At 39.1% G+C, this 13,667-nt stretch overlaps 1 protein-coding gene across 4 annotated transcripts in view; it reads left to right on the plus strand.

Annotated features, from left to right (window-relative positions):
• Positions 1-13,667, plus strand: part of OSBPL3 (oxysterol binding protein like 3) — an 83,552-nt gene that overhangs the window by 41,425 nt on the left and 28,460 nt on the right. For all 4 annotated transcript variants that reach the window (XM_014937827.1, XM_014937825.1, XM_014937824.1 and 1 more), the window contains 7 exons: positions 8,130-8,246; positions 8,461-8,514; positions 8,724-8,837; positions 9,619-9,789; positions 12,077-12,203; positions 13,036-13,139; positions 13,281-13,373. In XM_014937827.1, coding sequence (XP_014793313.1) covers positions 8,130-8,246; positions 8,461-8,514; positions 8,724-8,837; positions 9,619-9,789; positions 12,077-12,203; positions 13,036-13,139; positions 13,281-13,373 — 780 coding nt within the window. The remainder of the gene's footprint in view (positions 1-8,129; positions 8,247-8,460; positions 8,515-8,723; positions 8,838-9,618; positions 9,790-12,076; positions 12,204-13,035; positions 13,140-13,280; positions 13,374-13,667) is intronic.

Here is a 13,667-nt window from a genome sequence, read left to right on the forward strand (position 1 = left end):
GCGATAGGACTGCAGTTAGGAAAATAAATAATTGCGTAATGCATATACCTGGGTGTCTAATGCAAAGGATGCTTTGTTTTCTGCACAGATGTTGCGATTCATTAAACTCTAAAGTTTCAAAAAAATGTCTTACGAGCATTTGCACCTGACAAGGGCGATTACTAAAGCAGCTTTTGCATGTGGGCAAGAGACATTGACCTGCAACCGCACTGAGAATAAAGCTCAGTCCGTGCTTGCAAAATCATGAGCAATATGCTCAGCATAAACTTTTATTTGTACAAATGCTGGCTCAGTGGAGCTCTTGAAGCTGCCTCAGGTTGAAGTTTTAATTGGAATCAAGCATCCCAATCCCCCAAAAGCTTTGGAGACCTCAGCTGTGTTTTGAAATAGCACCTGCTTTTCTGGGACTTCTGTCCCTGTGCAGACAATTGGCGAAGCAGACAAATCTCTGAACAATTTATGCCTTTTAAGTGCTGTGCTTGTAAGAAATGCCGTGTATTTCTAGTATATTGAGCAAAGAAATCCTTGCTTTCAGGATGCTTTTTTTTTGTTTTCCTGCAACATTATTTTTTATATCCTCAGTATGTGATTACCTTTAAAAAGTGTAATTTAGAACATTTGGTATTGTCTGTTTCAACAGTTCATGTCTATCAAGTGTTATCATGTAGTATTTAAATAATGAGATTTCCATGAGTGTGACTAAACCCACTGGTGTGTTACACAGCCAGTAGAAGCAGCCATCCTTACGCAGAAGCAATTTCTGCAGAAACCTCACTTACTGCCATTTAACGTGATCAAATCTGTTGGCTACCTCAGGGTTTTGATACTATTATTAGCAGGTCTCATTTCTTATCCATTTCGTTCTCACCTGCTCTCTTTGGAGTAAGGGAATAATTCCTTAAGTTTTAATGCCATCTTTTTGATCCCCAGTGTTTTATTCTTCCCTTGTACAAAAATGCAAGGTGTACCTGACAAAGGTGAGAGATGGACCTTGATGTTTTATTTGTATTCCTGGTACAGGGGCTCATTCGTTATATTCATTGCGTCATACACCTGTCAGGTCAAGCTAAATGGAGCTATAAAGTAGGTTGTTTCCCAATGTAATATTGAAGGGCAATACAGTTGATATTTCTTCATGATAATCTGGGACATTGTGTTACGTATCTCCACTTTGATCAGTGTTTCAGTCTTAATCTTCTCATGGGCAGTCATTGCAATCCCAAGTAAGTAACAGTGTACTTTTGCATCTGGGAAACCTACGTAAATTGACTGATTGTCTGTGTTTTCAGGAGATAATGATAGACACAAGTCCACAGAAGTTGGGGAGTTTGTGTGACTTATTATATGCTTGGAAATGATCACTAAGCAGGGCTAAAAGCTTTGCTTGCTTTTTCTATGTAGTCTGAAAATTTACAAACACATTTTTCAGAAATTACATGTGCTTTTTAAGGCTCCACTGGTCTCCTGATATTTTTATTTTTAAATAGGAACTTCTAATAATTGTAAGAAATACTTTTATACTTTCTCTATTTCCTTCTTTACCAAGTGCAGTAACTTTCTAGCTTATCCTATAATTTTGTTTGCATCTGCTGAAGTGATCTAGAGGTCTTTCTTCAAAGTAGCAAAATTTAGAAAGAAAAAAGGGAAATTAATTCTAAATTACACTTTCTTTCAGCATTGTCAATGTTTATGTGCATGGCTCTGTATTGCTCTTCCTTCCTTAATTCCATGATGTTTTTGGTGTTTTTCTCGTGGCTGTTTTTTCACACTGAAGTTGTCTTGCAGTTTACAGAACAAACTGTTTGGCTGGGAAAAACAAAGATTTAAATCTCCTGTGCAGTATGCACTCTGGATATTTACTTGAAAATAACTCCTGTGTGTCGTTCTCCCTTGTTTTTTTTATTTTATTTTATTTTTTAATTATAGTTTGTGATGGAAGCCTGTTTCAGTGAATGTTTTGTTAGAGATACTCTTCTCTGCTCCATGTGGAAAAAGGAATCTTTAGGTCAAGCAGAGACAGTGCTCTGCAGGACTCACTGGCCTGGACACAGCAGTGTTGCCTTTAGATGTGGAATGAGTGTCTTCTCCCTGTTCCTGTTCCCCAATAGGCTCTGGTCTTGCAGATTATAAATATATACCTTGCTAGATAGACCCTCTCTTTAGTGTTGTAAAATCTAAATTAGTGGTCTGGGCAGTGAGGATGCTGAGATGTTTCTTGTATCCTGTCCCTTTGCTTCCCCCTTCCCACAGAGGTTTTCTCATCACACCTGATCAAGTAGTTTTGTTTGTATCATTAATTGCTTCTTTTCTCACTTAGCCTCTTCTATTGGTAACTTGGAGCTTTGCAGTCCTTCCCTACTAATATCCACCTGCTCAGGGCTGACAGGGCTGGTGTTTGCCCTTTTCATCTGCTTGTTAGTTTAAATGACAGCGCTTTAGGTGTTCTAGTAAGGAAACAGCAGCAAGCTAAGGTTCTATAAATCTGTTAAAAATCCCCTAATCTAAAAAGTACCAGAGATTTTTTTTTTTTCCCCAAAGCCCTGGTAGAAGAGTACAATGTAACACTGTTATTGATACTTTTTTATTAATACTAACATGAAAGTTTAAATAATTTTGCCATATGCTGTGCAGATTGGGGAGTGAAGCGCTATGATTTTGATATTCTTTCTTTCATCTTCCAGCTCCATGGAGGGCTTCTTATTCCTCCTTCAAACACTTGAGCCTCTCTCAGGGACCTTGAGAACTCGGTTCGTTGCTTGCAGGTTAATGACAGATCTGCCTGATGGGTGCTTTTCTCTGTGCTGCTCATCTGACGCAGCAGTTCTTTTAACCTGATTAATTAGAAAGAAATTCTGAAATGCACAGGTGAAGGGACCTGGACAGGTCATTTGTTTTTCCCCCCAGAACAGTGGGATCTGAGTTTTGAGTCTCTCTGATTTCCTAGGCACAGACTCTGGTGCAGGTACACACTAGCACCAAATAAGAAGCAGCTACTTGAGGCTGGGACCCTCGTAGTACAAAGCTGCTGTGCCCACTAAAATTTAGTTATTGCTTCCTGCAGAGCAATGTGTGTCATAAGTAGTGTCCTGATATGGGCCACTGTGCCAAAAAAGAATTGACTTCAGCAGGGCTGCAAGACTTGGAGAGCCCTGCTCCTTCCTTTGCTAAGCTTGGTGCCCATTTTTCTGCCAGATGCAACATATTTCCAGTGTGAACTGAAGATGCTAACACTTAATTCTGTTCCACTAAGTTCACCTTCGTCCTGAAGCCCCACAGCATGTTGGAGGCTACTGCCACGTCCCACTTCTCTTTCTTTCCTCTGCCCCTCTTCTTCTGTCATGGAAAGGGATGCCTTCCACAAAGCCACAACTCAAACTGTGTTTTGTGAGGAAGAAAAACTGTTGATGATCTTTAAAATTAAATTGACCTGTGATCAAAAGAAGTTATATTGTGGTAGTTATTTTTTAAGTCTAATATGTTAACTAACTTTTTAAATAGATTCAGTAGGGAAAAGCTTTATGTCAGAAGAGCTACTTAAAAATCTCATGTTCTTAAAAAGAAAATTAAATCATTTCTGCCAATTTTATGAACTGTGACAAATGCGTTACTTGCAGCTGATGCCAGCCGTTATCCTCCACAAAGAGGGTTTCTATTTTTGGCACTTTAAAATATTCGGTACAACTGACTGCATTTTACACTGGAAGAGTCTGGCACTGTCATCTGTTTCGTTCAGGGAGCTGTAAGTGCAAGCATCGGCCTGAGAGCTGTTCAAACTCATTACTCCATTCTTTCTCCTGAAATAATTCGCCTTGAGGAGCTGTTTGGTACAGAACATTGCAGAAAATAAGGAGGGATTAATTTTATTTAAAAAAGAAAATTACTACAGTTACCTAAGGACAGACTTAACTCTGAAGATCAAAGTGTATGCTGCATTTTTTCCCCCCCCCCAGCCACAGAGCAGGTATAAGCCAAGTATCAACTACAGGGTGAATTACCAGTGCTGGTCTGAAATGAGCACCTTTGGACCTGAGAACAGTAAAGAGTATGTTCCTCCCTCAGCCTCAGGTGAAATTTCTGCCTGGGCAGCAAATGCATCCTTGATCATTTTGTGCAGACATTGGCCCATAATGATACAAAATCTTTTGTAGTGTCATAACCTTAAGACACTGCCAATCTGGGTATCAGGCTTGTGCTAGAATTTTTAATGCCATTCAGCTGGGAGGCTTGAGGGGGTTCATGAGGAGTGTGGTGGTTTGTTTTTTTTTAATTTAGCGCTGTGGTTTGGGGTATCTCTTTTAGTTCCCTGTCGTGGGATAAGAATCAGTAAAATGGAGCATAATCTGAATGCTTCCAGTAGCTTTCAGGAAATCCTGTATCTCCAATTTGCTCCTCTGCTATTTCAGACAGATGAGAACAGTTGATAACCGACCAGCCTAATTCATTTGCCTTCATTTTGGAGAGTAAGCAGTTTCCTTTCCCTTCTGCAGCTGCTGCCAGCCATAGCCAACTGATGCCTTTTGCTCATATAATGATATGTCAGATCTCTCACAAAACAAAATACTGATCAAGATCCTGTAGGGTTGGGGTCAAGAGTGAACGGATCCAAAACGAGGTGCAGCAGCAGTATTTTGAAAAATGTGGGAGTTTGGGGGTTCAGGTGGGAAAGGCTGGACTCTTCTGGATAAATACACATGGAAGAGGACCAGATGCTATTACTGCTCTATGGGACGAAGTGCTTCTACTACAACTTTTCTTCCCATTTACACTCTTTTTAATTGTGAAGGCACTTTCTTGGCCACCTCACTGACCAGAGCAACAGTGAGAAATGTGGCTGTCTTACAGGAACGTGGGAGACACCTTGCACCTGAACTGCAGGAGAGGCCCAGACAAAATCAGAGTTGTAATACAGGCCAGGATGTGCTCTGTATTTAAAAGTTATACCAAAACTCGCAGCTGCTACCTTCCTTTCAGCTCATATGCCCCACGTAGCATGGGTTTGTTTCACTTCAGTACTCCCTTTCTTTCTAAGCTTGTGGAAAGGTGAATCTGGATTTTTGTGTTTTTCTAGTTTGTGCTCAAATTTGTGCTTGTCTCCTGCAAGCAGACCGCTCTATCAAGCATATACTGTGTTTAAGCTTAATGAAAGTCTGTGGTAACTTGATCCAAAGTTCAAGAAAATTGCTTCGTTAGGCATGACACTTGAATATTGAAAAGGAACTGCTGTTCACTGGTCTTGACTGCTATCAGGTTAGTTTTCAGTGGAAAAGTTATGTGAGTACTGCAGTTTAATATATTTCAGCTAAGGCAAGGGAAATAGCTTGCTTAGTAATCAGACAAAACAGGTTTTAAGCTCTTCTGGCTAATTTGAAGAAGAAAGAAACAAAAACATAAACATAGCATTTTTCTTAATTTTGCAGATGCTCTTGGTAGTTGTTAATTAGAATTATTTTTCACTAGTTCCATCAGGTTTCTCACTTTTTAAACTGTTTCACCTTTTTCCAAGTCCCCAATATGAAATCAGCTAATGTCAAGACTGTCTTTTATATTGGCTCATTTAGTAGATCATATTTTCTGAAGTGATGAGATTTTATCCACATGTGGACATTTAAGCGGCAGTAAGCTCAGCTGCTACTTAGTTAATGTAAATCTTAGCATTACACTACATTTGATGATATTTTAAGAGGCTGTTCTCTGTCATCCTGGAACATGATGATGGATCGTTCAACTGGAATGTTCTGTCAAAAAAAGGGGGGGAAAGAAAGTCTTTAATTCTGGAGGCTTAAATCTGCCTTTGTGCTCGAATAGCTGTCAAACTGCAGCTAGCAAGCTCTCGCTGACTGTCCTTGCAGGGGCACAGGCTGGTGCTCTGCTTCATTCTCTGCCAGCTTCACCCTGTGAAGGACCTGTGCCCTTGGTTTCCAGCAGCAGCTGGTGGTAGGGTGATGTGCTGGAGACAACCCAGGAGGCCTTCTGCTCTCCCTTCAGCCTGCTAACTCGTGATATCCATGAGTAACTTCTCTGTTTCCTGATCTCATGTCACACTAATTTACACCAAAGCAGGAAATGGTTCATGATTATTGAGAATTTTAAGTGTGTTCCAAAACACTAAAAATAAAAATAAAGAACACGGAGTGCAACTTCTGATTTTCAATAGGCAAAACATGATGTCATGATCATTGGTTAGAAATAATGGTAGCTAAGTAGCTGTCAAAAAATCTCTCAATCTGGAAGGTGTAAAGAAGCTATTTGTTATAAAACTGACAAGGATAAACCCCAGACCTGTCGGGGTGCAAAATTTGTGCCGTGATGACACTTTCGGTAAGGACAACTGCAGTTTTGACTTACCTTCAGGTAGCAGCACATCATTAGGTGGTCAGTAGGATGTTGAATGATGGGAGCTCCTCAGCCCCACATTTCTACAGCTTGCGGCCTCTTGTGTAGTGCTGGCAGAGTGAACTCAAGCCAGGGAAGGGGAGCAGCTTTCCAGTTTGTTCCATGAAGTGCAGTGCAGAGAAAATAATAACAAAATAGTGGAGTGCCACCAGTAATGTGGTGCAATAACAGATCACGTTACATAAGCTGTTTAATGAATGTCTGTTCAAAGATGGTTTGCCAATATGCCTTGTTGCTCAAGTAATGAGCACATTACCTGATGTAACTTTTTTTTCTAGGTTTCTATGGGTGAATTATAAGGATTCTGGAGATGGATAAATGAGCATGTGGTGGGTTGACCCTGGCTGGAGACCAGGTGCCCACCAAATCTGCTCTATCACTCACCTCCTTGGATGGACAGGGGAGAGGAAATATAATGAAAGTTTCATGGATCAAGATAAGGACAGGGAGATCCCTCAGCAATTACCATCATGGGCAAAACAGACTTGACTTGGGGAAAAATTAATTGAATTAAGTACAAATCAAATCAAAGTAGGATAATGAGAAATAAAACCGAATCTTAAAAACACCTTCTTCCCTGCCTCCCTCCCTTTTTCCCAGGCTTAACTTTTCTCCCAATTTCCTTTCCCTCCTCCCCCGCAGTGGCACAGGGGGATGGGGAGTGGGGGCTGTGGTCAGTTCATCACACGTTATCTCTCCCACTTCTTCCTCCTCAGTAGAGGACTCCTCACACTCTTGAAATCTTGAAACTCATGTTACATTGTCATTAGCAGTTGTTCCTTAAATAAGAACTGTAGAAATAATATGAGACTCATACTCTTCTCTGTTATGCTGCTGCAGGGTCTTTCATTTAAGCACTCCTGATGCAAAAAAGAGAGATCCTCTTTTAAGTAGAGGTGTATCTGATGAAGGGTGGTTTTTATTTTTCTTCTACTCTCCCTTTATGTCTTGTCCCTTATAGTACTTGAGTTACTTCCCTGGCTTTTTCATTTGTTTTTATTTTATTTTATTATTTTTATTTTGGGGAGGCTGCAATTCACACCAAACACAAAGCCTTGAGTTGATGAATATGGGCAAAATAGTTTCATAGAAAAGGTCTTCATTTTTAATGGTTTTTATTTCTGCTTCATAACCTACAAAACATATCCTTTTAGCATAGGCTGTTTCTGACTGATGGCAGGTTTTTTATACTAAGTTGTGACTAGGCTATTGCTATACACTGTCTATGTACAGAAAAATATACATATGAAATTCTGCTAAGCAGATATATATTCAGTGAAGGAGTGTATCATGGAATAGTGTTTTGTTAAGTTTGTATTGTTTTTATCAAAATAAAAAATAAAGAATCTTGTCTCTCGGAAGATACATAACAAAGTGTAAAGGTGGATCTAAGGTTAGATTTCAACATCCTTTTTTTTTTTTTTTTTTTTAAAAAACACATGAAACACCAGCTAAGCAAACGAACACCTTTGGAAGAAGGGCTAGAAGCCAGGTTTCCTTTTCCTTTTCCTCCCTTCAATTTACCTGTGCCTCATGCCTCAGCTACTTTTGCCTGTGCTTTTTCCTGCCTGTCCTCTCTACCCTGCCCAATGAAGCGTGACTTCTTCTCCAAGATTAATTTTTAAAATCTTTTTTTTTTTTTTTTTGACTTAAAAGCCTCATCCTCTTGAATCTTTCTTAACAATTCTGTTCTTTGGAAGAAATAAGATCTAGATTTGGATTTTCTGTTTAAGCAGGACAGCTGGGAAATTGTAGAAGGACTCCGGGGAGCAATGAATTGTACCCAGGAGCCGCAGAAGCAGGAGGGCTGCTTGCTGAAAAAGAGGAAATGGCCTTTGAAGGGCTGGCACAAGGTAGGAAAGGATCGTGGAGCTGAAAGCCTGATGCGTGTGAGTGGGCACTGCTTGGTGTGGCTTTGTGGCAAATAGGTTACTTAAGAGCAGAGAAGGCGTTCCCCAAAGAAATATGGGGGGGTGTGTGTGTGGGTTTTTTATTTGCGTTTTTTTGGGGTGGGTTTTTTGTTTAGCTTGGATTTTTGTTTTTAATTCTCTGCATTTCCATTTACAGAGATACTTCTTTTTGGACAGAGGGATTTTGAAGTATTCTAAATGCCAAGCTGATGTAAGTGTTCTAAAACGCTTTAAGGCCATTATAAGGTAACAACGCTATTTTATCCAAAATAACAATAATTCCTTATTGTTAGCAATGGGAAATAGAGCTTCAGCATTTCTAAGCAGTAGGTTGAAGGGTGGAAAATGATGGTTTCAGCAGGTAATAGCTATCCTTTTGCTTTATTTTGGAGTGATTGTATGCTTTTTACTTTTTTGCAGATAGAGAGAGGGAAGATTCATGGCTGTATTGATGTTGGGCTTTCTGTCATGTCTGTAAAGAAATCAACAAAGTGTATAGATCTGGATACAGAAGAGCAGATATACCATCTGAAGGTAGGTCTTGAAGATTGTTTTAACCTTGCTCCCAAATTAACATCAGCTGTGTATGGAGGAGACCTTAATATTTTTTTTTTAATAGTAGGAGGTCTGTTAGTTACACTAATAACTTACCTTTTAGTGTCAGCAGACTTGGTTACACTTTATACCTCCAGAGGCCTTATTATACTTGTTCCAGAATCAGTAACTCTGTTCAAAATAGAAACCTCGAAGATGCCTCATGTTTAGCAGCACTCTTTTCACCCAGCACTTTTTTCAGCAAAGGGTACGCAGTTGTTGCCCAAATGCTTTATTTTCAGTAGTTGTGCCTTGCTCTTTGTCTTACCCATAGGAAGTGTTTTCCACAGTTAAATATGTAGATTTATCTATCCTTTTGGAATATTTTTTTTTAAAATACATCACTGAAATCAACTTTCTATTTGTGGTTACTTAAACCTTAACTAAACCTTAAAAATAGCAATTAAGAAATTACAAATTATATTTTGTTTTTATTTATATTGGGTTTTTTTCCATCTAGAAGTTGCTAAGTGTTGTGTTCTGCATTGGAAGTCATAACTATACTAATTGAAGTTTCTCTTTTTCTTTACTTCAACCTGTGATCAATTTTCTGTCATGTTTAAGCTCATACAGTATACATTTTAGTAGGAGCATTATTAGAAAAACTTTCCTGATATTCTACCAATAAAGGGCAGCCAGGCTAGTTGTCTAACGAGCACAAAATACCTTAGTTTCTTTGTTAGTGATTTTGAATGTGAATGTTATAAAACTTTTTGTGTAGGTGAAATCTCAGGAGCTGTTTGATGAATGGGTAGCAAAACTTCGTCATCACAGAGTGTACCGTCAGAACGAAATCTCCATGTTTCCTCATGACGTCAATAATCTTTTCTTCCCTGGGTCTACTACTACGGACTCTGTCCCTGGTTTCTGTGATTCTACTTCGGGTAGAAAGGTAATAGTTCTGATTTATAAATAATGAGTTTGCATCAAGGATTAAATTAGCCTGATTTGTGTTTCTTAAGTAAAAAGCATAGTGGAAGTTTGTGGTGGGATTTAAGTTATGATCTAATGTCCAGAGGAAAATGGTATTATGTATTGATTTACTCCCAAGGAGTTATCTCTATGATGCTGTTAAATTTTATAATACTTTGTCATTGTTTTAATGCAGTAAATTATATTTTGGCGATGACTTTTAAAACTTCATATTGAGTTAGAATCCTCATAATTTTTGAGCCATGTATCAGTATTTGTCTGATATGTGCTGGCGAATATTAGTCTGGGTCACAGGGGAGCACTCAGCTAGATTTTGCCATTTAGCTTTTTTTCATTTATCCTTTACCTAATAAAACACATCCTCTTTTACATTAACGAATCTGGCTGCTTACCTGAGGAGTATTTAGGAATTATCCAACAGCCATCACCTGTGGCCACTATTTATATTTTTAGCTGAGGTAAAGCATTATTCAGACCAATCCAAGGACTGTGGTGTAGGTGTGTGGGGTCTGGATGGGTGCAGTTGGCAGCAGGCTTCTTGTTAGGTAAACTGTGACTGTTAGTTTCACAAAAGACCTGACAAATGCTCAGACACCATAAGTGACCTCTTTGATGCAGTCTCACAGAAAAGTGACCGTGTTCTGTGCCTCAACACAACCTCTGTGCCTTCAGCAGTCTCTACATCAACTGGCTGATGTTCACCCAAAGCAGCTCTTCTGTTCCAGTGTAGAGTCAGTGATGTCTTTTGAGAATAATGTCTTTTTTAGCAATACTGTGTTACTTACTGTAACTGAAACAGCTCTCCATTTCTGTCAACTCCATAGTGTCTCCTAAGCAGCAAGCGCTTTTTTGTTGTCCTCCTAATTTTCTTTTCTATTGCTGTGTGATCTGAGTGGGCTTGTTCCCCGATACCTGCAGTTCAGCACTTTGTTAGGACTGTCCTTTATGAGTTTTACCAGACATAAACCTGTGCCTGAGCAGCTTTTTGTTGTTGGTTGAGCAGGAGGGAATCTGGGTGAGCGGGCAGCTGAAGGAGCAGTAACTCACCCTGCGGTGATGGGGATGTTCTGCAAAGAGCTGTCTGCATCATTTCCATGGTGCCAGCACCTCTGGGGCTCTGAGGTTGCGAGGAAACAGCAAACCTCCTGTGCCCGTTTAGTTCTTTTCTCCCAAAAGACAGCAGGGGTAGAAGGGAAGAAGAATATCAAGGGCAAAAGTGGAACATTGCAAAGCCCATAGATATATCTATGCTTGTGCTCTGTCTCTCAAAAAAATAAAAATAAAAATCCGTATCTAAATTCTGTGCTCACTATCAGGAAGCTAACCATTTCTTCTTTGGCATGAAAGACTTTAATTCACTTCTAATTTATTAATCCAGATTTGCCCTGCAAAGAAGCCCTACTTATTTTCATGTGAAAAATAGAAGGGGATAGTTCTTAAGCTGCAGTTAATCACCTTAGCTCTGCTGTAGCTAAATGGAGTTTGCCAATTTGCACTAGCCCCAGCTTGATGTTAGTTGATATCAATCCAGCAGTTTAGGTTATTGTGGGAAAAATATATCAAGTGAACTTTGCATTGCATTTTATTTGCTTTTAGAAACACCTGTTCAGTCTTACATCTGTTTTTTTGTTGTTAGGAGGGAGGTGTGTGTATATGTTTATGTGGAATGCTTGGATTCTAAAGCTTAGCCACACTGATTAAAAGCAAAACTATGCCAGCTGGAGCTATACAAACTCTCTCTTACCTGTTTCTCTGCAATGCCTGCTTCCTTCTTCCCTCCTGCTCATGCCCCTCATGTATACGAGTTGTAGAAAAGTTGGTTATATGAGACAGTGCTGAATTGGTGTGGGATTTGTTCACGAAATGCCAATACAATGGCTCATCTTTTAATTCAGTTTACTTGTGCTTTTCAAGGTGCTGGGATTATTATTTGGGTATACATGTATAGATGACTAAAGCTCACACAGCTTTATGTAGCAATAAAACAGCTAACCTACATAGATTAATTGGAAAATAAGTAGTTAGTATTTATACTGTTTGTGAACAGCAGTTATGTTTGATATCCTGACCTTATGCTCAATGAATGTACACCTAGGTTTTTTAGTTCATACACTTTTTTTCCTCCACGTTATTGATGCTTAGAGTCCTTGTCCCTGATCATGAACCTCAACTGCTCATTGTCAAAATTGAGCATACAACATTAAAATATTATTTGTTAATAATTCACTTGTTCTTCCTTGGAACAGGCAGGCAGCTTGACCAAACAGAATTCATTGTCAGCTGGAGGTAACTTGTCATTTTCCTTTTCGAGTAATGAGTCCAGGATTTCATCTTGGCTACAGTCTTCTGAAGACATGGAAAAATGCTCAAGAGGTAATGATATTTGAAAGAAGTTGAAAATAGCCTAATATTTTCCCTAGTTTTTCTTGGCAACGAGGATACTGCACTTTAAGCATTCATTACAGTTAGAGTTTTCTCTGAAACTGGAGGAAGGAAAGGGGTGTTTGTTGAGTAACTGTCTACTTGTGTGTTTTTAAAAGGACTAGTGACTTTGGATGTGGGGGCGTCTTTGGATGTGGGCACCTCTTTAAGGAACCTATGTATTTCAGTTACATTTTCTTTTATATACAAACATTGCCTTCAGTAGTAAGATTTGAACTTTCTTAAGCTGGGTATTCAAAATGGGAAGCATCCAAAATCTAGTCTTTGTACTTCAAAGTCACCTTCTGCTCTTATGATTTCCTAAGAGCATGGAGATCTTTCTTATGTTGGTAGTGTCTGTGTAATACTTGGCAAAGTTCTACGTACCAGCCAGCTTCAGCTCTAATACAGAGGAGCCTCATCTCTAGCTCTGAAAGTACTATTCCGTCTTAATGCCTATGGCATCGTTATCCTCACCATGGGGAGCTCTGACTTGTCCCAGAATTACTGACTGCAGTAATTCTCATATTATTCTCATTTTTCTGCAACCAACTAGGATAAAAATATTATCATTATACATGCCATATAGATGCATTTCAATATTTTGTATTTGAACTTGAAGATAGAAGGATACATGGCTTTTATCCATTTGTCTAATTATGTGCTATTAGTCAATGAATACCTTAAGTTAGCTGCAATCAAAAGAAGACTAACCAGAAAGAAAAAAACTTAATGGGTGTCTGTTACTTCAGGGCAACTGAAAATATTCTCTTGTTCAAAACAGACCTCTCCAACTGTCACACGTATTTACTGGAAATGAACCAGCTGTTACAGAGCATGGATGTTCTTCACAGGACATACTCAGCGCCTGCTATAAATGCTATGCAGGTTTGTTGTTTAAAAAAAAAAAACCCAAAGAAGTTTTTCCCTTGCAATTCCAAAAAACAACCTCAAATCCTAAAGGATCAAGGTATTTCTTCTTAGGTTTATGGCAATCTGTATTATTTTTGTCCTATGTGCTGTTAAAAGGTTGGACCTTTTGAAAGCCCAAAGAAGGAGAAGAGAACACACAGGAGGTGGCGATCCAGAGTTGTTGGGAAAGAGACTAAAGGAATGTTACAGGTAACCAGTCCTTTCAGTGCTCATCTTTCTCCAAATCTTAGTTATTGGTCACTTCTTAGTGTGACCAGTTCAGGAGATATGAATCCTTTCTAAGCAGTGTCCTGAGCTAGCTCATTGTAAGTGGTATATCAGATAAAACACAAATATGTTTTAATTGGTAACTGCAAGAGGATCTGTGCTGTGACCTTCAGCAGGCTGGCCATGTTTATTACCCGTGTTTTAAATCTGCCTCAAATTTGAAGGGTTATTGTGGTGGTGGTTTTTTTTTTTTTTTTTTAGTCAGTACAGATTTTT

Source organism: Calidris pugnax, unplaced genomic scaffold (assembly GCF_001431845.1).
Source record: "Calidris pugnax isolate Ruff unplaced genomic scaffold, ASM143184v1 scaffold11, whole genome shotgun sequence".
Lineage (NCBI taxonomy): Eukaryota > Metazoa > Chordata > Aves > Charadriiformes > Scolopacidae > Calidris > Calidris pugnax.